Below are 24,641 nucleotides of genomic sequence, written 5' to 3'. Positions count from 1 at the left end.
CCAGGTCTAACATAATGACTTAATACTTCCTCTTTTGCCTCTCTAAATGTGATACGTTCACTTACCCTTTGTCTGTATCTCCTTTTCCATGATGTGCACATCACAATTCTGTGAAGATGATGGATGATTCTCTCCACAATGTATACATCTTGCTTCTTTATAACATACACCATGCTCTAGTTCACTACATTTAACACATGTGGCAGGCTTGCCTTTTAGCTTCTGCCTGCAAGATCCTAACATATGTCCATAATCTTATAAAGACATCTCCTCAGTCTTGGGATATATTGCTTTACCTTACAACCTAACCATGCTGCTTTTATCACAATCAGGTAATCGTGTCAAATTAAATGTAATAATTCAATTTGGAAGTGGAACCAAGGCTCCATTGATCTTCTTCATACTTTCAACTCTGATTACACCTTGATCCTTTAATTCTTATACCAGCTTCTCTTCTGGGTACGTCATCAGTTGGGGTGCAAATATCATTCCCTTGGTGTGTGTCCAAAAAGCATGTACTGAGCAGTCTACTTTAACTCCTCCAGGATGCAATAATATTTTTAATTTTTCATTTCATTTGCTAAGGCCATTTCTCCTGTCAGTTTTCCTCGACCTTCAGGTGATATCTTAGGCTCTGGGCCACAACACTTCATAATATAGATTAAAAATATCACAACTAGAATCTTCCAGATTCTAGTCAAGTACTTATCATAAGAGGTTTCAAATATTCCTGGTCCTATTTTGCATACATTTCTATTCAATTCTCTTTGCTCTGTGCTGGAAAATAGGGTTCCAGTGTAATTACACTAAAAGGTTTCCTAGTCTTTTCCATACAAAGGTTGTCAGAGGACGTTGCAGGGGTCGTCGACTGTGCCAAAACGGTATCATGGGAGGGCTCCAGGATACTCGAACCTTTATTCCTACTATTATCAAGGATCGAATATAAAAAAAACCTGAAAACCTTAGAGATATCAGCCTTTCATGGAATTCTTCTTCCACTAATGGCACAACTGACAGCCGACTCTCAAATATCCACCCCCAACCCTACCCCACAGGGGATGGCACAACACGATTCGAGTGGCCCAAGTAAGCCAACCCACTTGCTGGGACTGAGAGTATTACAAGAATACAATCATCCCCACCCTAATCATATTATGGGCAAACTGGATAGAATGCTGAGAGTCCTATTCCCAGAACCAGACCCCTTGGAATCCGTGGCCCAGCCCTAAAGTATAGTTCCACCCTTGAGCTATCAATCTGATATCTATCAGGTCCAAACATTATTTGGTAGTTGATGGTCCTACCATAGTTCCCAGCTTTGATATCTTTTCCTAATTATCAGGTCCAATAACTTTTAGTAAGTGGATAATTCCATAAAAATTAATCGAAAGAAATATATATATAATGATATATGGGACTCTTGGACTCAAACCCAGGAACAAATTCCGGGGGCTCAAGAGCGCCCTCACCACGTCAAGGTGGTCCCAAGCCAAGGGGGCCACATGAATGATTTGCCTAAGATTGAAAGAGATGCTAGTTTATGATATAAGCTTCCTAGCAGGACCTGAGAGAAACAGTTAGGGATACATATTGTATGAGGTTATTAGTTTTCTCCAGATATTGTACAATGTTCTGATCTGACATAGAGGCAGCCACTTCCTTGATGCGGGCAATTAGTGACACAATGACGAAAATGTGCAGTGGCCTGATCTCAGGTACTGACAGACTACATCTTAGCCACACAGTTGGCTATAAACAAACAGGCTTAACGAATCCCAATATTTTGTGTATAACCCTATTAAATAATGCATGATGACTCTTTCTTAACGAGGACAATATGTATTCCAAAGCTGTACGAGAAGACTGATTTAACAGTTTGTAAAGAAATCTAGTGTTCTTCAACTTAACTGATGACCCCTTGCTGATGCCATGGAATTCAAGACCCGGGACAGTGCTGACCTGAAATCTTTGTTTATTAAGACTGAAAACTCCCTATGGAAACCTAAGTAAAGGAAGATTGCTAGAACTTGAACCAAAGCACTAACTTGATCAAACCCCCTCGCATGGCACTAACTAAAGAAAGAATTCAATTTTGACTAGTAGATGTTACCAGTTGAGGTTCTGAAAATAGTCTTGGCTACCTCTGAACAAAACAAGCTCTAAGACTTTGGTGGACAGGCTTTAAGTGTAAAGGTCCAACACAAAAAGATTCTCATGAAACCAGAAGAAATGGGAGTGAAATAACGCCTTCTTCCAACTAAAAGATAAAGGTCACCAACCATCTCATTGGGGAAAGTATTGCACCGCCAACAGCGCAGACAAGTGATTGAACTTTGTTATGGATCTCCTGTCACGTAAATAGGACATGTGTAGATATCTGAAGTTGTCCCAAAAATTCCGATGATTTTGATTTTACACGATGCTGGTCTAAGAGGGCTGAAAAGTACTTAAGGATCATAAGTCAAGGCTGGATGCCAACAGTTCCACCAGAGGAGTTCCCACCAGCTGTCACAGGAACTGCAAATCTTTATGAAAGAGAAAATATTTTAAGGGGAAGCCCTCCATCTGGCTAAGACCATTTGCTACAACTGTACTGCCCTGGTAAAAATGTTAGGATGAACTTCACTTTGATTTTCTTCTGCCAAGATTATCTTGAGTGCTAACTGAATGAATTCTTCAGGTAAACTGCACTATCATGCCAATTATCTTTACAGTAATCTGAGCCAAAAGCCTTCACACTAAAAAATATCACACAAATCTCAGAGAATAATGTGAAGGATGAAATAAAAGACTGAATAACTTGAAATTCCAGTCCTTCAGTTTCTCCATAGATATCAAGTGCCAAATACATGGTTCTCACATCTTGGCAAGAGGTTCTAGCAATCCAGACACCTCTACAATGAAAGTAGCTTCCATCTGGTGAAAGCACTATCCTGGTCACCCTCACAACAAGTCCCAACTCTGATTTCTCCAAAACTGATCACCTGGCCCAGAAACTGACAAAGTTGGGAAAATGCCTATGTCAATGAAATACCACAGGTCATGATGCCATCACAAACCAGTCATCCAATACTTTGAGTCTTATACAAGCAATCCCCAGTTTACGGCAGGGATTCCGTCCCCAGCAGCGAGCAGTAAGTAAAAAATTGCTGTAACCTGGACCTTCATAATTATGATGGGAATAAATAGCACTTAGAGCGCCATAAGTGCCATTACAGCACCATAAGCGCCGTAAGTATGGGTAACAGCGCTGAAAAATCGGGGTTAACGGCACCCTAAGTCAAAAACGACGTAACCCAGGGACTGCCTGTACTGTTTTTGGATGCCTCAGCAGTTGTACCAGCTGGTAGAAGTGTCCTGGTGAAAACCAAAGCTGAGAAACCAGAACTTGAACTCTACTCTCCCTCATAAAAAGAAGGTACCTCCCAGAATAAGGATGGCCATGCCCTCAACAAATAAGCAACACAAGGGCTTAATAAACATTCATTTGCAAATTGTCCTCCTCCCAAAACGGACAACAAAGACATTTGGGCAATAAGGATGAAAAGCTTCAAACCAGAAGGTAAAGTCAATGTCATTTAAAGTGAATAAAGGAGGAACAGAAATAATGCTGGTTATATTGCAAGAATTGTAATATAACCAGCTAGATACAAAAAGTCAGACAATTACCCACAAGGGACTCAGGCACATATGACTGAACTGACTGGCTTTTCTTCTAGACTATATTTTAAGTGGGTAGGTTTGTGGTAGATCAAATATTCAAATCCTATCCTATTCATATACATAGAAATAGATATTGTAGCCAGTAAACACATCACGTGTACAAAGTATTATATCAAAATATAATGGCATAGAAACTACATTAAAGTGTAGTATGAATATGAGTACATACTGTTCTTCAATGAATTTTGCATCAAGCTCATTTATACGGTCAATGGCCCGCTCATATTTGTGCTCAAGTGATGTGTGACGACCTTGGAATGATTTTACTTCCTCTTGCATTCTACACATTTCTGCTTTAAACTTTCTGGCTTCACTTTCTCTTGCCACAGCTAAACAATGCTTTTCACTTTCCAGTTCCTAAAATGAAAACCCATTCAGTTTGAAAACCAAAATACATAGTTCACCTGTCAACACAAGGTAAAAGAAAGATAAAACTTCAATATATGTGAACAAATAAAATATAACACATTTCATAATTATCAAAAGATGGATATACCAACCCTTTTCTCAGCCTTTTGTTCCTCAACTTTTTGCTTCAGTGAGCTGATCTCTATGCTTGTACTTGATTTAACTTGAATCAGTTTATCATTTAACTTTTGATTTTGCTCAATCAGCATCCTCATGTTTTCCTCCATCTTCTCAATTTCCCCCTTGATAATAACTTCCTGAATTCAAAGAAATGCAAAAAAAAATTTATAGATTAATTGAAAGGAAAAGAAATATTTAGGTAAAAATTTCTTCATTTTATAATTCAAAAATTATACAGCAGCATAATTTAAAAATAAAATCCATGCAACAAATAACTAACTTCTCAAAATTATTTCCAAATCATAATATTGAACACATATATATACTGTATATATACACAAGACATAATATATATCAAAGTAGAAAGCAGTTGCTATAAACCAGACGAATAGCATCGAGTTTGGGAAGGACAATTCCTTTGTTCAATGTGAAAGCAGTCCCCAGTTTATGATGGGGGTTCCATTCCTACGCCACGTCGTAAGCCGAAAATCACCGTAAATCGAAAAATCGTCAAAAATCCCAAGAAAACCTTACTTTTAATGCTCTGGGTGTACTGAAAACAATGTAAACTGCATTTTATTGAGTTTTTCATAAAAAAACTCCCAAATTTTTATTATTCTGCCATTTTGGAGCCATTTTTCTTCCATTGGATCGGCATACGACACATCGTAACCCTGGAACATGCATCGTAAACCAGGAAATAATTTCTGATGAATACATTTGAAAACCGTCGTAACCTCGGAACATCGTAAGCTGGACCCGTCGTAAACCAGGGACTGCCTGTACTTTACTCAGGGCCATCTGTCCCATTTTCAAGGCTATATAATGAAATAAAAGTTAAAAACAGACTCGGGCTTAAAAAAAGTTTTTACATAAAATAATAAAAGTAAAAAAGGAAACATGATAAAAAGGAACAAAGTTTACCAAATAATAATGGAGGGTAAAAACTGATGACACTTAGAGCCCACTTGGTTCTAACGGAAACTCACAAGAGGTACAGAGGAGTTGATGTGTTTTGAGTATTTAACTGGGGAACTGGCTGTTAAAGAGTAATTCAAGTATGGACAGTTGATGGTCATTTGGAGCTTTACCTGTTATTTGAAAATCTTTGTAATCTATGTTTACATTTTATGGTGTGATCTCTTATACTTGAGAACCTGGGGTTTGATAATTCTAAACCTGTTCAATTACTTACTCCATGATGCGAGTCTAATCTCAACAACCTACAAGTGGAGCCCACATACTTCCCAAGATTATAGGTGGGAGCAATTAATCAGGTAAATGACTCCCAGGATCATCAAAGGGAAAAGCCTTCTTTATATTTAAACAAAAGGACCCAATTGTCACTGAGTTGCTGGGTATTAATTTAAGTTCAACAGAAGGTAGATATTTGTTCACTGTTGTAAGTCCTGGCAAAAACATTTATTGTAAATTAGCGGGACACTTGCATAAAATGATAGTCTAGGAACTGTTGTTATTTTGAATTTTAGGTGAAAAAATGTTACTTAAAAATTTATCTAGATGTTTGAAAAAAAGCTTATATCAAAAACAATTACTAACAAAATAATGGACATACAATTTCTCTATGGAAGCTATTCCAGTCAGACATTAACCTAAAGGCCTGAGGAAGGGGTTAGATAAAGTGTTTAACTTACAATTAAAGAAATAATGACTATAATAAAAATTAGAGCCCAGGCCAGTAAAAGATTTTTCCCAAAAACCATGGTATTAAAATGGTCACCGTATCTAAAAAGTATTATATCTAAAAAGGGCAGTTTATTTTCAATTTCATACTCAAACGCAAATTTTATGTTTGAATGAATTTTATTGGCATATTCAAGAAATTTACCTGCCAGGTCTTTGCTCCTAAACAGCAGGAAGGTTTCAACATATCTGCAGTAAAAAAGGGGTATTTCTTTAATTTTAAGTTAAACTCTTCAGTCTCTCTAGCTTAACATCTGAATGGAATAGTTTCCATAGAAAAATTTTATATCTCCAATATTTTTGTTAATAATTGCTTTCCCTTTAAGCTTTTTTTTTTTTTTTACAAACATCTTTATAAATCTTTAAATACTATTTTTCACCCAAAATTTGAAAAAACAACAGTCTACCATTTTATGCTAGTGTCTCAGCAATTTACAATAAACATTTTTACCAGGACCTAAGGCAAACGGTGAACAAATATCTACCCACTGTTGAACCTAAATTAATACCCAGTAACCCCATGACAATTGGGTCCATGTTTAAATATAAAGGCAGGCTTCACCCACTGATGACCTGGGGAGCCATTTACCTGTTTACAGTGGGTCCAGCTTACTCGCAGATCAACAATCACGGCTTCAGTTACTCGCGGGTTTTTCTGTGGAACTCATCTCCAATTATATCGTGGAAAATTCACTAATTCGTGAATTTTTTCGCAGAGCAATCAATATTCACTAATTACTGTATTTTCATTTTATGTTCATGACTAAATACATTTTTTATAAACAAATTATTTACTAACTTTCAAATATTAATATTAATGTAAACAGCAAAATATCAATAAAATCCTAAAATAAAATCCTGCAAAATCACAAAACAGCTTACCAATGTACATAAACACCTCAGTTCAGCAACCCCCTCTCTCTCTCTCTCTCTGAGAGAGAGAGAGAGAGAGAGAGAGAGAGAGAGAGAGAGAGAGAGAGAGAGAGAGAGAGAGAGAGAGAGAGAATTTTTATGCATATGTAACATGTTTATTTGCTTTGTATGATAAGTAAATGATTTACTCATTCTCATATATTAATGTTACTGTAAGAGCAGCAAAATGAAATTTTTATGATAAAATAACGTTTCACTTATAACCGGTAGTTACATATAGCTGACGTCAAAGACGACAGCTATATGTAACTACCGGGTAAGCAAAAATATCATTTAATTCGTTTTTCCCAGTCTTTTTCTTTCTCCAACTTTAAGGGGGGATGAAGGCCTGTCAATCATCTTGACATATTGACATGTGAAGGGGGAAGCACCTGGCCAAAATCTCTCTCTCTCTCTCTTTACGCCCAAGGATATATAGAATATGAGAGATGGATGGATGGATGGATGGATGAATGAATGAATGAATGAATGAATGAATGGACGGACGGACGGATAGATAGACAGATATATAGATAGATAGCTAGCAAGAGAGAGTGGTTGATATAAAGATATAAATTTTTTAACCAATGTAAACAAAACTCAGTTCAGCACTTCTCTCTTTTCATCCAGAGGATTCTAGCAGATTATATGAAAGGGATGGATGGATGGACAGATAGGGCTGGAAGTAGGAATCACACAGCAGGGTATGTTACCTTAATGCTGATTGGCTTGTAGCACAACACGCTACTGGTTGGAAGAGCTAGTAGGAACCAATCACACAGTAGGATATTAGCTTTGCTAGTTGCTCATTGGCTTGTAACTCCGATGCTTTGTGAGGGAGTATTCCCTTTTTTCTTTGTGATTAATTTTAGTTTAATGTTTACTGATACTGTATATTCTTATAACCTAATTTTGTTAATTAATCTTTATTTACCTTTCTGTACTACTGTCACTAATGTATTAAATGTTTTTAATGTGCAAATGTATTTTTGTTCTCTCTCTCTCTATCTTCTCCTTTCTCAGTACTCTCTCTCTCTCTCTTAAAGGTAACTTCACACATAGTTGTGAGCCTTATATTTTTAAGGGTAATGTTCTAGGATGACTTTGAAATTATATTGAAGGGTTTTAGGATGATAGTTTAAAGTACATTTGGTGTTTGAACTATTAAAAGCAGGCAGTTATAAGCATTTTTAGAGGGGTGTTCCAACTTACCGCGAATTTTTGCTTAACGCAGGTGGTTATCATCCCTTACCCCTGTGATTACTGGGGACCCACTGTAATTGCCCCAGATGTGACCCGAGGAAGTATTTGGGCTCCCCTCATAGGTTGTGAGAGTGAGATTAGACTCACAGTGAGGCAAAAGTTATCGAACATATGTAAAATTATCAAGCATGGATTCTCATGCATATGAGATCATACCATAAAATGTAAATATAACATAGATTACAAAGATTTTAAAATAGCTGGCAAAGATCCAAATGACCATCAACTGTCAACACTTGAATCATTCTTTATTAAACAGCGAGTCATTATTATTATTATTATTATTATTATAATAGTTTAACCAGACCACTGAACTGACCATCAGCTCTCATAGGGCTGGCCCGAAGGATTAGGTTGAAATGACAAGTCTAGGCTAGAAGCCTAGCACTGGGACCTAATAGGTCACTTGTCAATGATGAATGAACGAAAATGAAAATGAAATTAAAAGCTGCAAAAAGGCACACACTTTCATACTGGAACACACTCACACAATATATACATTTAAACTCATGCTTACATATATACTCACTAAAAAGGTATATTAAAATTCAAAATAAAGTAAAATCATAAAGTTTTAAAATTCATTATACTGATTGATTGATTTTTTTATATTTTACCAATTAACTTGCAGCTTCTCATGAACATTAAAATGGGTACTATTGAGAATGCTGAAGATTCTGACAAAATTTCTTCTATCGGTCTATTTCCAAAATTTGATAATTGCTGCAGGTTATATTTTGGACATTTACACAGTATATGCTTAACTGTTATCAACACATTGCAATCTGGGCATTTGGGAAGAGGGCCACATGGACTGTTCATTAAGTGTCCATGTGTCAAACGAGTATGGCCTATTCGAAGACGCGTCAGAATTACCTGTGCGTGTCTCTCTCTCTGATATGACGAACTCCATTCTCGAACACTGGATTTTATCTGTTTTAACTTATTATTTTCAGGTTCTTCGTTCCATATATTTTGCCATTTTTTAACAATGACTATTTTTATATATCTTGTATAGTCACTAATCGGGATGTCTACATTTCCTCTTGTCGTGTGGACCGCTTCTTTAGCTGCTTTATCAGCCTCTTCATATATAATAATAATAATAGTAATAATGACCCTCTGTTTAATAAAGAATGATTCAAGTATTGACAGTTGAGGGTCACTTGGATCTTTAAATTTTTATACATACATATTATATATATATATTATATATATATATATATTTATATATATATATATATATATATATATATATATATATATATATATATATATATATATATATATATATATATATATATATATATATATATATATATACATATATATATGTGTGTGTATATTTGTGTATATATAAATGTATATATATTATATAGTACTCAACAAGATATTAGGCCGCTTTACATCAAGCGGTCTAATAACTTGTCATGGCATTAGGCCGCTTACAGCGAGTAGGGAAAGTGGGGGAGCTTATACACTCGACAAGGAGAGAGCTCTCAAGTCATGTGTCTAGTGGCTTATCAATGGGCTGTTTTCATTTTTTCGTCCGCTCTCCCACTGCATTTTTTGCTTACCACGTATCACTTTATTGCCCCCTGTGACCTTAATACATGCAAAGAGAGTGATTTGAGTCAACAGATGATAGCACAAATATGTGCACTGAAGCAATCTGGCCTTAAAACAAGTAGATATCAGATCAGCTGGGTGTGAGCAGATGTTCAGTTCGACGCTGGATGCCAGATTTAACGAAGGTGGGCAACAATGAGGTGCCATCTCAAAAAAAAAAGCACCTTGGTATGCATAAGAAGACTTCTGATCAAAGTTTGACCTTTCTCAAGCACAACTGACGCTTGGGAACAGTCAAACTTTGATCAGAAGTCTTCTTACACATACCAGGGTGCTTGTTTTAAGATGGCACCTCATTGTTGCTGCCTACGTTAAATCTGGCAACTCAGCGTTGAACTGAACGTCTGCTAACACCCAGCTGATCCGATAGCTGCTTTGTTTTAAGGCCAGATTGCTTCAGTGCACATATCTGTGGGTTGCCAGATTTAACAAAGGTGGCAACAATGAGGTGCCGCCTCAAAAAAAGCGCCCTGGTATACGCTTACCAGGGCGCTTGTTTTGAGATGGCCATTGTTGCTGCCTTCGTTAAATCTGGCAACCCAGCATCGAACTGAACGTCTGCTCACACCCAGCTGATCTGATATCTGCTTTGTTTTAAGGCCAGGTTGCTTCAGTGCACATATCTTTGCCCATATTAAGGTCACAGGGGGCAATAAAGTGATACGTGGTATGCAAAACATGCGGTGGGAGCACAGACGAAAAAATGAAAACAGCCCACCAAACACAACTGAGAGCTCTTTTCTTGTCAAGTGTCTAAGCTCCTCCCCTTCCCTACTTGCTGTAAGCGGCCTAATGCCATGAAGAAATTTCTTCTCAAATTTTCTGTTCCTTCAAAATTCAACAAGATATTAGGCTGCTTGATGTTAAGCGGTCTAGTATCTTTTCGAGTACTGTATACGTATATTATATATTATAAAATATATATATTTATATATATATATATTATATATACAGTGAAGCCTCCGTATTCGCGGGGGATGAGTCCCACACCCCCCGTGAATAGGTCAAATCCGCGAATGCTTAAAACCTCTCTAAAAACACTTAGAACTGCCCATTTTGATAGCTTAAACCAAGAAAAACCCTGTAAAAATGCTTATACCTGAGTATTTTAATAGTTTTATCACAAAAAGTGCATTTATTCATGAAAATTATATGAAAATACAGTAATCTGTGAATATTTCTCAGTGAAAAATACCGCGAATGGGCGAACTTTCCGCGAATGATGGCTAGATATGTTCCACAGAGAAACACGCGAATGCGTGAGTCCGCGAACCATGTGAACGCGAATACGGGGGGTTTACTGTAATATATTATATTGTTTTCAATAATACTTTTACTATAAGATCACTTTTGAGAGAGAAGCCTACCCTGCCTGTGGACTTTAATTCCTGTGTCAATTACTTGTTCACTTGTTTGCAGTGTGGTCTGTGATACGTGGGGTCCAGTTCCTGCTGGCTCAGACACAGAATTTTGGAACACAGAGGTCTTGCTATTAGAACTAGGCTTCCTCTTTCCAAACCACCCTTTTCTGCCATTGGGGAACACAGTTTAGCACAGGACCATCCTTTCACTGACCTGGATTTTTAGGCAGTGTCATTTTGTTCAAATAGACTGGATCTTTTGATTTCAGAGTTGCTGGTTATTAAAAAGATGAAACCGGAATTGAACAAAACCTCGTCTGGTATTCAACTAGCTATCGTGTAATTTCATAGTAGGTACACAACTGGGTTGTTAAATATTTTACTTTGTGAGTGGTAGTTTGTTTACATTTCACCTTATTTTTATTTTCATATTTTTATGTTTGTGTTCGTTTGTAATTTTTCGTTATTTTGCATCTCACCCTTTTAGTTTATGTTTGCTGTTCGTTTTATATATTTGGTTAGTATTTTTGCTGAAGATTTATTATGACAATTCATTTCATTGTAATTTCATTGATTCTCATCCTTGTTGGGTTTTCAGCCTGATGAAGAGGTTTTATACCTCAAAAGCTTGTACAATAAAGAATGTTCTTCCTGGTCTTGGCAATATTATTTATCATTAAGCTAAGATTTCCAAGTAGCCACGCAATTACTATATATAAGATATATAATATATATATATATATATATATATATATATATATATATATATATATATATATATATATATATATATATATATATATATAATATATATATATTTATATATATATACATATATATATATATATATATATATATTTATATATACATATATATGTATATATATATATATATATATATATATATATATATATATATATATATATATATATATATATATATATATATATATATATATATATATACATACTGTATATATATATATATATATAGAGAGAGAGAGAGAGAGAGAGAGAGAGAGAGAGAGAGAGAGAGAGAGAGAAAATGATGTGGAAGTTATATAGCCAGGATGAAGAGAACAAAAAGAATCAAGAATACAAAGCAAAATGCACCACAGCTGGATAAACTAGGAAGTAACCCAGTACAGTATGGGGAATCCACCCGCAAAAAGAAATACTACAAACTTGAAACAATAAAAAACTTTATTAAAAAACAAAGGCATACTTTACCTCACTTTCATCTTCTACATCACTGAAATCCTCCTGCTCTTCTAATTCCTCCTCCTCCTCCTCTTCCTCATCCATCTCATTTTCCTGACAACCTTCTCTAGAATGACACTGATCTCCTTCATCATGATGTAAATGGGAAGGTAAATCTTTGCAAGTTTGTTCTTTTTTCTCTTTGACAGGCTTTGTCTGCTGCTTCTGACTGCCAATGGTAATGGTAACTGGACCATCATCAACAGCTACAATATCATAACAGTAAAAATTAATCATGACTTACACCACATAAATCTGAGGTTCATAACAAAATATGCAAAAAACACATTTACTGTATTTGCAACAATATTCTATAACAATGGCCTATGTAATAAACTAAAAAAGTTTTTTGCACTAGAATTATTTTTAAAATATACCTTTTTGTAGAACTGAGTTAAGTACAGGGTCCTCAGCTTCATCATCATCATAATCACTTCCATCTACATCCTCACAATCTTCTACTTCATAATCATCATCTACCATATGAATTGAATACTTAGAGCTGTGAACAATCTTGGGAGGTGATTTTAATAAAGCTGGAGATGGAATCTGTAAGAAGCGTACATCAAATTACCTTGTATGAATGGCAAACAGGATTACATATAAGCAATCAGCAAAAGCTTTTTGAGTTCAGTAAAGTTGAATACAACATTGGTAAGAGAAATACTACATGATGCAAGTTTTTCTTTATTAAAACCCTACAGAACTGCAAAATTTTTACACCAAGAAACCTTTTTCATACAACCCCAACAATCACAATGAAGTGTTATATCTGAAGTCTTCAAGATAGTAGAGGAATCGCTAGAAAATCAACTACTTAGTACCAATGTGTGCAAGTACACCCCTGACCCACTGGTAGTGAGACAGCTCGCCTCATTCTTCAGTAAGAGACTTTTAAAAAAGCCAGAATGAGGGCATGGACTGATGAGTTTGTCTGAAAATTTATTTATTCTTTATAAAATTGCAACTTTCATAAAAAAACCAACCAATCAATATTATTATCATTATTATTCAGCAGATGAACCTTATTCTTATGGAAGAAGTCCACAGAGGCCACTGACTTAAATTTAAGCTTCCCAAGAATATGGTGTTCATTAGAAAGAAGTAACCTGGAGTGTCTTCTTCTTTGCTGGCAGACTTCATCAACTCTTCCAAATCCTGGTCCGTTAGGGGGTCAGAGTGGACATCAATAAGGGTGCCGACTTCATCCTTGGTGATGACCTCGAAGCCTTCTCCACCAAGCATCCTCACCATCTGGACCACCTTATCAATGGCCAAACGTTGAATTTCTTCAGGAAAGAAGCCCTTATAATCATGAACACACTCTTGCCACAACTTCTCCCAGTACGCATTACGGGTCTCCTTCTTCATGCCATTCAATGATGGTCGATGATGGACAGACGTGGCAGTCGTGAATTTACGCCAATACTCCTTCAGCATAAATTCAGTCAGTGTCCATTGCATTCACAAGGTGCTTGAGGGAGTCCAGGCTTTAGAGTGCCTTGAGGGCATGGATCACGCCCTGGTCCATAGGCTCGAGGAGAGAGGTGGTGTTAGCAGGAACCTGATCTGGACTCCCTTATACTAAAGATCGATAGGGTGGCCACCAGCATTACCCATAATCAGCAATGCCTTGAACTCCATGGACAAGTCATTGAGGTATTGCCTACCTTGAGGGATGAAGCTCTGAATGAACCTGTTAGATGTAATCCAGGCCTAAGGGTTGTGCATCCAAAACACAGGCAGCAATGCCTTGTTCTTATTCTTGAGGGCCCTGGGGTTTGCAGCCTTGTAAATGAGGCCTGGTTTCAGCATGAAGTCAGCCGCATTCCTACACATTATGAGGGTAACCCTATCCCTCTGGGCCTTGAATCGAGGTTTTGGCTTCGTCCTTCATGAGGTATGTCCGGGATAGCATCTTCTTCCAGGACAGGCCAGCCTCGTCCATACTGAACACCTATTCTGGATGGTAGCCCTTCTCCTTTATAATTTTCTTGAAGGTCTCTGGATATTTTGCGGCTACTTCCGTATCTGCAGATGCTGCTTCCTCATGCAGAGAAACATTCTTCAGTTGGAACCACCTCTGAAACCAGTGGAACCACATCTTGCTGGCCTGAGAACCTTGAGGAGCTGATGATGGTCCTGCTTGTGGCTCCTCCTCCTCTTCTTCTTCTGGCACGGGTTCACCAAAGCCTAGGAATTCTAATTCCCCTGCATCATTGCCTTCCTGTGTCTGTACAACGCCACCTTCCATAGCAGTCGAATACTGCTGGTACAGTTGTCGCACTTTTGCGAATGATGTTGGAGACAAGCAAGTTCTTCTTACGGCAGTCCTTTACCCAAAATGCCAGTGCAGATTCCATCTCAACAACTGTTGAAACTGTTTTTGCACTACCAAAGAAGCTTACGCTTACAGCCTTACGTACCTCTGCCTCTTTGTTCTTAATGTACCTCACAGTACTTTCATTCAAGTTAAAATGGCGGACTACCGCAGCGTAACTTTTGCCTTCCTTCAACATATCCAGAAATTTTACCTTCTCATTGAGCTTCATGACCTTCTTTTGTTTAGGCTCTTTGCCAGAAGACTTAGAAGAGCAAAGTGTTTAGGAGGCATTTTAGGGAACAATTGGCTGTGATACACAGATTTAAAATGACACACACAGTTTCGTGATTACATCTGATCAGAAGATGATACGTACTATGCAGTGAACTGCAGAGATGAGGCTCCCACAATACCATCTTCGTGAGATGGGGTTGAGGATCCAGCCAATCAACACCATGCACAACCAGTGAGCTCCAAGGAAAATGAATGGTGTTCCTGGATTGGCTGCTTTGCAGACAACAGCCAATACAGTAATGTGTTGAGTATCACTGTGCCTTGGTATACAGCATCCCAGCATTCATTCTCTTAAATTGCCATTCGCTGGCTTGGGTAAAACACTTAAAAAAAAAAAAAATAATAATAAAATAAATGTTACTGAAACTCTGCTGTGTTTACATTAATATATTACAGTACTGTACTGTAATATTTGGAAATTAGTAAATCTTTTTTCATCATAAAAACTGTATTTCTGAGTCCAGTCCCGTGTCAGCCGGTGAAATTCCATTGTAGCACGAATTTCTAGGTATAAAATGCTAGATATACCAGAGAAAAAGGAGCTTTCAGGAAAGCTGGGGTTACTACCCCCAGATCGAGCGTCTTCTCCAGGGAAGACGTCGGTATAACGAAGGGTGAGTGAAAGATCACTACCACGGAAGTCTTACTCGAAAGATTTCTCCCAATCAAAACCCCCAGAAGAGAGCGGTGAGCCGTTACAGCCCCTACACCCAAACACCATCCAGCTCGGCGACACCAGCGCCACTTATCTCATTCCATTTTCTAGCACGTGATTACTACCATTTCCTTTTGTGTGCTCGTGCCTTTTTGGATTTATTTTCATCTATCACCATGTCATCGAGCAGCTTTACCATCTCCAAGTTAAGTACCATCTTATTGTGGGGTTTTGTACTATATTTTGGCTGTTATGGTCTCGTCTTTTCACAAATATTGAGATCTTATTATGACGCCACGGCGTCCTCCGCCAGCCATGTCGACTGCGAGGCGACCCCATCAGTTCTTTTCTGTTGGGGTTGTCTCCTTGTCGCTATAGATGTTATTTTTTGCCCCATGGTTCTCCTCCTGGCGGGTTCCCTGCGGTGGGCCCCCTTTTTTCGAGTTTTACATATTATTGGCCTGTCGGCCTTAGTGAGGGTGATGCCCCGTCCAGGAACACCCCCCCCCCAAGGTTGGGTTCCTTGTTATTCTTAGTCTGTATTAGGCTAATTGTTTTATTCTTGGCGATGGTGCTCTTTTATTTTTATTCATTGTTTACCTCCTCGAGGTGGCGGCAGCCTCAGATCTAACCGCTTCCCCGAGGTAGGCTACGCACCCTGTTGAGCACATTTTTGTTTCCCCATGTTTATGTGTGATGGTTATTTAGTGGAGTAGGCTTGTTTTGCTTCCCTCCCCTTGCCCTTGGCGTGGAGATCCATCAGGTTGAGGGAGTTTTGGTTGCTGTTTCCTCCAGGGTCGTTTTTTGGTGGGCAGAGTGAGCCCCTTAGTTCTCTTTGTTCCTTTGGGGGAATAGAGTTCTTTGGATGTGTTTCCTCTAGGCTAGTTGCCTTCTTGCCCCCTCTTCTCGGCCCCGGTTGGTTCTCGGCACAAAATTTCTCTCCCTGTTTGCTTCCTCCTCCCTTCCGCACTCCTTCCGTTTTCCTAGCCTATACTAGGTTAGGTCCCTTATTAGGCTTCGCCTAGTCAGGAGTCGGGCATTGAGGCTCGGTCGCTTCCCTCCCCTAGTAGTAGGCCACCCTCCTAAGTTTCATTATTCTTGGAGTGGTGTATGTGTGCAGTTGAGCGGGTGATATATTTCCCCGTCTCCTGTTCTCATTTTCGTAGCCTACCACTCTCCCTACTCCACCCCTCCCTCCTCCCTCTCAGCCTTGCTCTACTCATGCGGGTGACGCTAGATGGCGTTTTCTCCGAGTTCAGGGACTCCTCCATTTGGTAGAGGGATTCGCTCCTCCCATACAGTCCCTAGCATTGCTGCGTTGGTGTTGGTGGTTTGTTTACTCGTGGCTTCGAACGTGTTCGAACACTATATCCCACACTTCTTTTCTCCCGTCGGGTTACTTGGTTGGGTTATTATACTTGCTCCGGCTTATGTTATGTATCTACGAGCATCTTGCCCACCTTGTTTCTCTGGCGGGGAAGTAAGAGAGGAAGAGATACATACATTTATATATATAAGGGGAGCGGATCCCTCCGGTCTCCGGAGTAGTTTGCCCTTTGTACCATCACTTGTTTATTGTTATTGTTTATGTATATACATATTTAGATAAGTGTGTTTACCCAACGGAGTACACCACATTTTTATATATACGTGAGTCCGGTTCTACACCCGGGGGTTCCGCCGTTGTTTTTACTGGCAACCCTTGCGGTGAGTTCTTGTTGTCTCATACCTTTCATTCCCCGGAGTATTCCGGGGTCTGGAAGTTTTTTACCTTCCACTCTGTGTATTTTAGAGCTTATTGGCCTAGTTTATGATAAGGGATTTCTTCTCCGCCGGAGTATTCCGGTTGTAGTCGAAATTCCCGGCCTTGCTGGCTTTAGATTGCTTAGAGTGGTAGGTTCATGTACTTTTTACACTTACAGACTGTTCGCTGTGAGGAGCTGGGGTGCACCGCTTCGCTGCAACAGCCTTACGGTCACGTAGTGTGCCAGACCCACGCTGGTTGTGCGGTCCGGCTCAACGACCTTGTAGTCTGGCACCCTGATGGTTGTGAGGTTTGCTTCGCCTTGTGCGCAACCGTCCAGGACGAGTCGGTAAGTGACAAGTCTTCCTCCGTTTTACGCTCCTCATATTGAATACTGTTTACATGGTTCCCGGACTGTTCTTTCGTTCTTGGCTGATTGTTGGTTTTCTTACAGGCGGATGAGTCCTCCAAGAAGTCTGCCTTGGAATCCCTCCGGGCTTGGGTGGCTGGGTTTGGTAGGAACGTTCCGTCGGGGAAGCCCTATGTCCTCGACGCGAAGTTGAGGGACCTGCTTTACCCCGGCGCACGGGTGGCAGCCGCAGTGCCAGATGATCTTGCCACCCCCATCATCCAGCAGATCCGGGATGCGACCCAGCCACCCCAAGTAGATATTCTCTATGCCGAGGTTTCGGAGGACGTCGCCGCTTTAGACTTAGACCTGGAACCTATGAATACTGAACAGGACCAGGTGGTAAGTAGTGAGGTAGGTGAGGTTGTTGGGGCGGGCCCCCTTTTTGACTCCCCAGTTTCTTCAGTTTCTTCTTTTACAGGTTTTGTGAAGTCTTCCTCCTTGGGTGATAGAGCTCCATCAGCTATCCCCAAGTTGAAGTTGAAGACTTCATGGAAGGCGAAGGGCTACAAGTCCTCGTCTTCCAAGAAAGCATTGCCTTTCCCCCCGTCGAAGGCTAAGGTCTCAGCACCTGTAGCCTCCGGGAGCAAGTCTGGTTCCTCCAGCAAAGGCGCGAGTAAGAGGGCAGCAAAACCAAGCCCTCCTCGCCAGCCTGCCTTTGACGCGGAGGCCTTCGCGAACCAGCTCTTCAAACGATTCTCGGAGGAGGTCGACACCAAATTTACAAAGATCACAGAAAAGTTGGCCAGTCATGACAATATACTGGCGGGATGGCTCGCCCACCCGCAGCCGAACCCCAGCACGTCATCCCCGACACAGCGGACCTCCCGCCTTTCGATGTCGGGAACCCTTGGCGTTTAAGCCTCCGGGCCATCCAACATGATGGCAATTTGACAGTCGAAGGTCTTGGCACGAGACGGTTGGAGGAATTAGAGTTCTTCCCCCGATCTCTTGCCCCCTACCCAGGCTTCGTGAGGCTAACAGAGGAAGCATGGGCACGTTCAGATAAGGTTCCTAGGGGAGACTGTGATCGTCCCTAGGGACCAAGCTCAATCGGCTCTCCTGCGCACTCTGGCGGAGTGGCAGGCAGATAATACAAAGTTGACACCTTTCAAGGGCAACTTCACCATGTTTGCCTTGGGAGACAACTTACCCACCCCCTGTTTGAACAAAGTCGCTCTGGCTACGGCCCGAGCGTGCTTTGAAGGTAGCCCATTACCGCAGCTGAGGGAAACAGACTCCACTTCCCTGGTGTTCCCGGGAGGTGACGAGTTCTGGACGGATGCACCGTCCACTTTCACTGTTGGGAAGTTGGACCCCTTTGTGCTTCCTCACAGTTCAGTGAGCAGCTCCCCAAGCTGCCGGAATCTTTGCTAAAGGCGGAGTTTGATGCCCGGACTAAGCTAGCCCGGTCCCTGAACTCCGCCTGCCTTACGGAAGCCACTGCCGTCTCCTGCTCGGACGAGCCATTTTTTCAAGTCTTGGCTAAGTCCCTGCTAGCTGGCTTTCAGTCTGACCTTTCGAATTCATCATGGCCAGACTGGAATGCAGAAAATTCATTTTTGCCGATGCCACCATCCGTCACGAGCCTAACAAGCTCGTAAAGAGCTCGATCTGGGGACCAACCTCTTCCCAGAAGAAGAGGTTACGAATGTTATGGCTGAGGCTACAAGGCCAACCAGAGTCTGCGCTCTCGCTGGGGCATTTCTGCCTACAAGCGCAAGACCCTGAATCTGGCGGCCCCCAGGCGAGAGGAGGCAAACGTTTCAGGAGGCATAAGAGGCCCCACCATCAGGCGGTAGTCCAAGCCGTCCCGGTCTCGGCAGTGGCACAGCCCTCCACCTCAAAGGCTCATCCCCAACAATATGTGCTGGTTCAACCAGCTCATTCCCTTGCTGCACCTTCGTATGTTGCTTCGCCAGCATACAACCCCACCTATGAGGGCCGTGGATACTTTCACGGCCTTAATAGGATCGCAAGGGGGGAAGAGGCAGGGCCCCTCATAGAGGAAAAGCCAACACCACCCCAAGAGGAAAACCTGGACGTGGTAGAGGGAACAAACCCGCTCCCTTCCACTGAGAGAACACAGGTAGGTGGTCGCCTGTATTGGTTCAGGGACCAATGGACCTTCAGCCCTTGGGCACACAGCATTGTGTCCAAGGGTCTAGGATGGAGCTGGATCAAGGACCCTCCTCCTCTGACCAGGCTTTACCAGCCACCCTCATCAATCCTACAGGATTACGTGGCAGAATTGCTCAACAAACAAGCAATAAAGAAAGTAAGGCACCTAAAGTTTCAAGGCAGGTTATTCACTGTTCCCAAAAAAGACTCCAACCAGCAAAGAGTGATCCTGGATCTGTCGCGTCTAAATCTCTACATAAAATGCGACAAATTTCGCATGCTTACGGTAGCTCAGGTACGGACTCTACTTACGCATGGAGCCGTCACCACCTCTATCGATCTTTCAGACGCTTATTATCACATCCCGGTTGCGCGGAACTTCTCTCAGTTCCTCGGTTTCAGACTCGGGAATCAAGCCTACTCCTTCAGGGTCATGCCCTTCGGTCTAAACATTGCGCCCAGGATATTCACCAAGCTGGCGGACACGGTAGTTCAACTACTCCGGTCTCGAGGGATATCCCTAGCAGCGTACCTAGACGATTAGATAATTTGGGCACCAACAGTTCTGGAGTGTCAGAAGGCTACGTCCATGGTCATCAACTTCCTGGAGTCGTTAGGTTTTCAGCTGAACAGAGAGAAGTCCCGCCTGACTCGGAGTCCCGGTTTCAGTGGCTGGGTCTCCAGTGGGATCTGTCCTCTCACACGTTATCTCTCCCGCCTCCCAAGAGGAAAGAGATAGCATCTCTCACCAGAAAATTTCTCAAAATCAATCAGCATCCCGCCCGATCCCAAGAAAGAGTCCTTGGATCTCTTCAATTTGCCTCAGTGACGGACCTGCTCTTAAAAGCGAAACTAAAAGACATAAACAGAGTGTGGCGGAGTCGAGCCAATGTCAAGCTCAGAGACAAGGTCTCCTCTATTCCTCGAATCTTAAAAACAAGACTACGGCCTTGGGCCACAGTCAGGGGCCTGTCCAAGTCAGTTCCGCTTCAATTTCCCCCTCCGGCACTAGTTGTTCACACGGACGCTTCCCTAAGCGGCTGGGGGGGATATTCACCAAAACAAAAAGTACAAGGAACGTGGTCCACTATGTTTCAGCAGTTCCATATAAACACCCTGGAAGCTATGGCAGTTTTTCTAACTCTAAAGAAAATCCGCCCCCAACCGGATTCATATCAGGCTGGTATTGGACAGCGCAGTGGTAGTTCATTGCATCAACAGGGGCGGCTCCAAATCAGGTCGAGTAAACCAAGTAATGGTTGCTATCTTCTCCCTGGCGAACAAGCACGGCTGGCACCTGTCAGCCACCCACCTAGCGGGGTGCGGAACGTTGGTGGCGGATTCCCTGTCCAGGGCTACTCCGTTGGAGACGGAGTGGTCCCTGGACGGGAATCCTTCAAATGGATTTGCCGCCAGGTTCCAGGTCTCCAAGTGGATCTGTTCGCGACGGAGAGCAACTTCAAGCTCCCCTGTTATGTGGCCCCGAACCTGGACCCTCAGGCGTGCGCCACGGACGCAATGACAGTAGATTGGAACAACTGGGAGAAAATTTATCTGTTCCTCCAATAAATTTACTGCTGAAAGTATTACACAAACTCAGGACATTCAAAGGTCAACCAGCCCTATTAGCCCCTATTGGCCGAAGAGCAATTGGTTCCCTCTTCTTCAGGAACTGGGATTATGGAGTCTTGGTTCCCAAGCCCATACTGACCCAGACAGTACAAACCAAGACTGTGTCAGCTTCCTCAAGAATTCAGAATGCCCTAGTTTTATGGACTTTATAAAATTCGCAGCCCAAAAAGGAGCAAACATTGACCCTGTTAACACTCTGTTTCTAGAATCAGATAAAAGAGATTCTACTCTTAGACAGTATGACTCAGCAGTCAAAAAATTAGCCTCCTTCCTGAAAGCATCTGAAGCCAAAATCATGACGACTAATTTAGGAGTTTTCTTCTTTAGGTCACTGTTTGAGAAAGGCCTTGCTCCGGCCACTATTACCACAGCCAAGTCAGCCCTGAAGAAAGTATTTCTGTTTGGCTTTAAAATTGACCTTACAGATTCCTATTTTTCATCTATCCCCAGAGCATGCGCTCGTCTGAGACCCGTATCACGCCCACATTCTGTTCGTGGTTTCTCAATGACGTCCTTAAGTTAGCATCAGAGATGAACAACTTTCAATGCTCTTATCAGGATCTGTTAAGGAAGACTTTATTTCTGATTAGCTTGGCTTCAGGTGCCAGAATCTCAGAGCTATCGGCTCTCACTAGAGGTGATGATTTTGTGAACTTCCTCCCGTCCGGAGAGGTCCTCCTTTCCCCTGACCCTAGATTCTTAGCCAAAAATGAAGACCCACAAGACAGATGGTCTCCTTGGAAGGTGGTGCCCCTTCCACAAGACCAGTCTTTATGTCCAGTGTATACACTTAAATCTTACCTTTTAAGAACTCCACAGAGTAAGTCGGGTCCTCTTTTTATCAGGGAGAAAGGTGGTACTCTTTCACTGAATGCTATAAGACAACAGATTTTGTATTTTATTAAACAGGCCAACCCAGATTCAGTTCCTAAGGTTCATGATATTCGAGCAGTTGCTACTTCCATTAATTACTTTCATAATATGGACTTCTCAGAACTCTCTAAATACACGGGTTGGAAATCACCTCTAGTGTTTAAACGCCACTATTTAAAATCGTCAAGCCCTGAAATTTTCTACAACAGCTGTGGGAAGTGTCATCTCCCACCTTAACTAATCATATCCTTATCCTCCCCTTTCCCCCCCCCTGCCTCATTTGCTTCTCTGCTTATCCTCCTGGTTGATCATGCCTCACTGCCTTGCTCCTCATATTGATGTATCTTGTCTCTGTTGAGTGGAAACTGTAATCTGACATGTTATGATTGTGTTTTCTTGTGGGGTACTGGGCGGTTTTTATTTTGCTCCATGTACCCCAGATATATGTATATGTACTGTATATATTATTTCCCATTTTGTTTTGTCTCTTACGTGTGTAGCTTTAAGATTGTATATGCCATTTAACCTATGCAAATTTCATGTCGTCATGCTTTAGTAGTATTAAGTATTTTTGGGGCCTCTTCCCCGCCATGCTGGGGACTTCCCCACTTTTTCGTAATATTAAGCTTTTGATGTGCCTTAGGTTTAGTGTTCTTGCTACATGTAAGAGATTCAGATTAAAACCGTTTTCGTAATTTATGTTTTTTTCTTCAGATTACCTTGTTTCCTCGTAGTTTGCAGCCTTGGCATGATTCTCTATCACTATTTCACCGGCTGACATGGGACTGGACTCAGAAAAGGGATTTTGACAAAGGAAAAATCTATTTCTGAGGAAGGTCCCGTGTCACCCGTGACCCTCCCTGACTCACCTATTGCTCCCCACTTGCACATGCCAAGTCTGGGGTTAGTGCTAGCCTGGAATGAGGTAGGTGGCGCTGGTGTCGCCGAGCTGGCGGGTGTTTGGGTGTAGGGGCTGTAACGGCTCACCGCTCTCTTCTGGGGGTTTTGATAGGGAGAAATCTTTCGAGTAAGACTCCGTGGTAGTGATCTTTCACTCACCCTTTGTTATACTGACGTCTTTCCTGGAGAAGACGCTCGATCTGGGGGTAGTAACCCCAGCTTTCCTGAAAGCTCCTTTTTCTTTGGTATATCTAGCATTTTATACCTAGAAATTCGTGCTACAATGGAATTTCACCGGGTGACACGGGACCTTCCTCAGAAATAGATTTTTCCTTTGTCAAAATCCCTTTTACATACAGTAGTCATGAAAATATACTGTACAGTAAAATGAAAATACTCCGCACCAGACACCAGACACCCTAGTAATGTAGTCCCTTCGTTCTACAAACTACGTACATATTTTACATATGCTCTACATATTACATAGCATCCTGAAAATCATCTTATAACAAAATATCTATAAAATGTACAGTATGCGCAGAAAATCAATACTGTTATGCACATTACCCTGTATGTATGTATGTACACTGTAATGACCCAGCATCTCAATTCACTATGTATGCCTCTAGAGCTCATGTGTCATGTACAGTACCTATTGGTGCGGATTCGGGTATCCTTTTGAATCGTGCCCTAAGATGAGTCCTAAATGCCCTGCTTCTTGAACTAAGGCTTCTGGAAAAGACCCTAAGCAGCAGAGGAAGATCATGACACTCGAGGAGAAGGTAGACGTGACTGTTATGTTAAGAGAGGGCAAAAGTCACAAAGAAATAGCAGGCCATCATGGCAAGACATTAAGCACTGTCACCTTCACCGAGAAGGAATATGAAGAGGGTAGAATGCTTGAGAAGGCCCTTACTGGAGAAGAACTCGCCACCTCCGTTCATGTGCTCTCTATCCCACCAACGGACCAGGATTTTGAAGAATTTCTTGGTCTGTACAAAATTCTCAAGAATGTCAGGCAGCTGCAGACAATGGCAGAGGCATGGGATAATTTTCCGGAAAGACCCACAAATTTTTCCGTTGGCCTTAATTAACTGATGCAGTCCTATCGTAACACCTTTTTGGACACGTTCAGTTACCTCAACAAGGTGGTGCCTCCCGAAACCCCAGACAAAGCGTCACCTGAAGAAGGGAAGAGGAGCCCCCAGAGGAGATGTAACTCCTCTACTTTGCTGTGCCGTCATATCTTCATCGTCTTTCATCGGACTGCACAGCTAATTCATCATCATCATCATCTATAATCAACATTCA

The 24,641-nt window shown here is 41.3% G+C and overlaps 1 protein-coding gene across 6 annotated transcripts in view; it reads right to left on the bottom strand.

Moving 5' to 3' along the window:
• LOC136850230 (E3 ubiquitin-protein ligase TTC3-like) overlaps positions 1 to 24,641 on the bottom strand; it is a 477,716-nt gene that overhangs the window by 128,816 nt on the left and 324,259 nt on the right. For all 6 annotated transcript variants that reach the window (XM_067123873.1, XM_067123870.1, XM_067123869.1 and 3 more), the window contains 4 exons: positions 12,757 to 12,928; positions 12,350 to 12,585; positions 4,224 to 4,388; positions 3,893 to 4,080 (listed from right to left, as the gene is read on the bottom strand). In XM_067123873.1, coding sequence (XP_066979974.1) covers positions 3,893 to 4,080; positions 4,224 to 4,388; positions 12,350 to 12,585; positions 12,757 to 12,928 — 761 coding nt within the window. The remainder of the gene's footprint in view (positions 1 to 3,892; positions 4,081 to 4,223; positions 4,389 to 12,349; positions 12,586 to 12,756; positions 12,929 to 24,641) is intronic.

The sequence above is a fragment of the Macrobrachium rosenbergii genome, chromosome 21 (assembly GCF_040412425.1).
Source record: "Macrobrachium rosenbergii isolate ZJJX-2024 chromosome 21, ASM4041242v1, whole genome shotgun sequence".
NCBI lineage: Eukaryota > Metazoa > Arthropoda > Malacostraca > Decapoda > Palaemonidae > Macrobrachium > Macrobrachium rosenbergii.
Note: the sequence above shows the minus strand (reverse complement) of the source record. Positions and strands in the feature narration are given on the sequence as shown.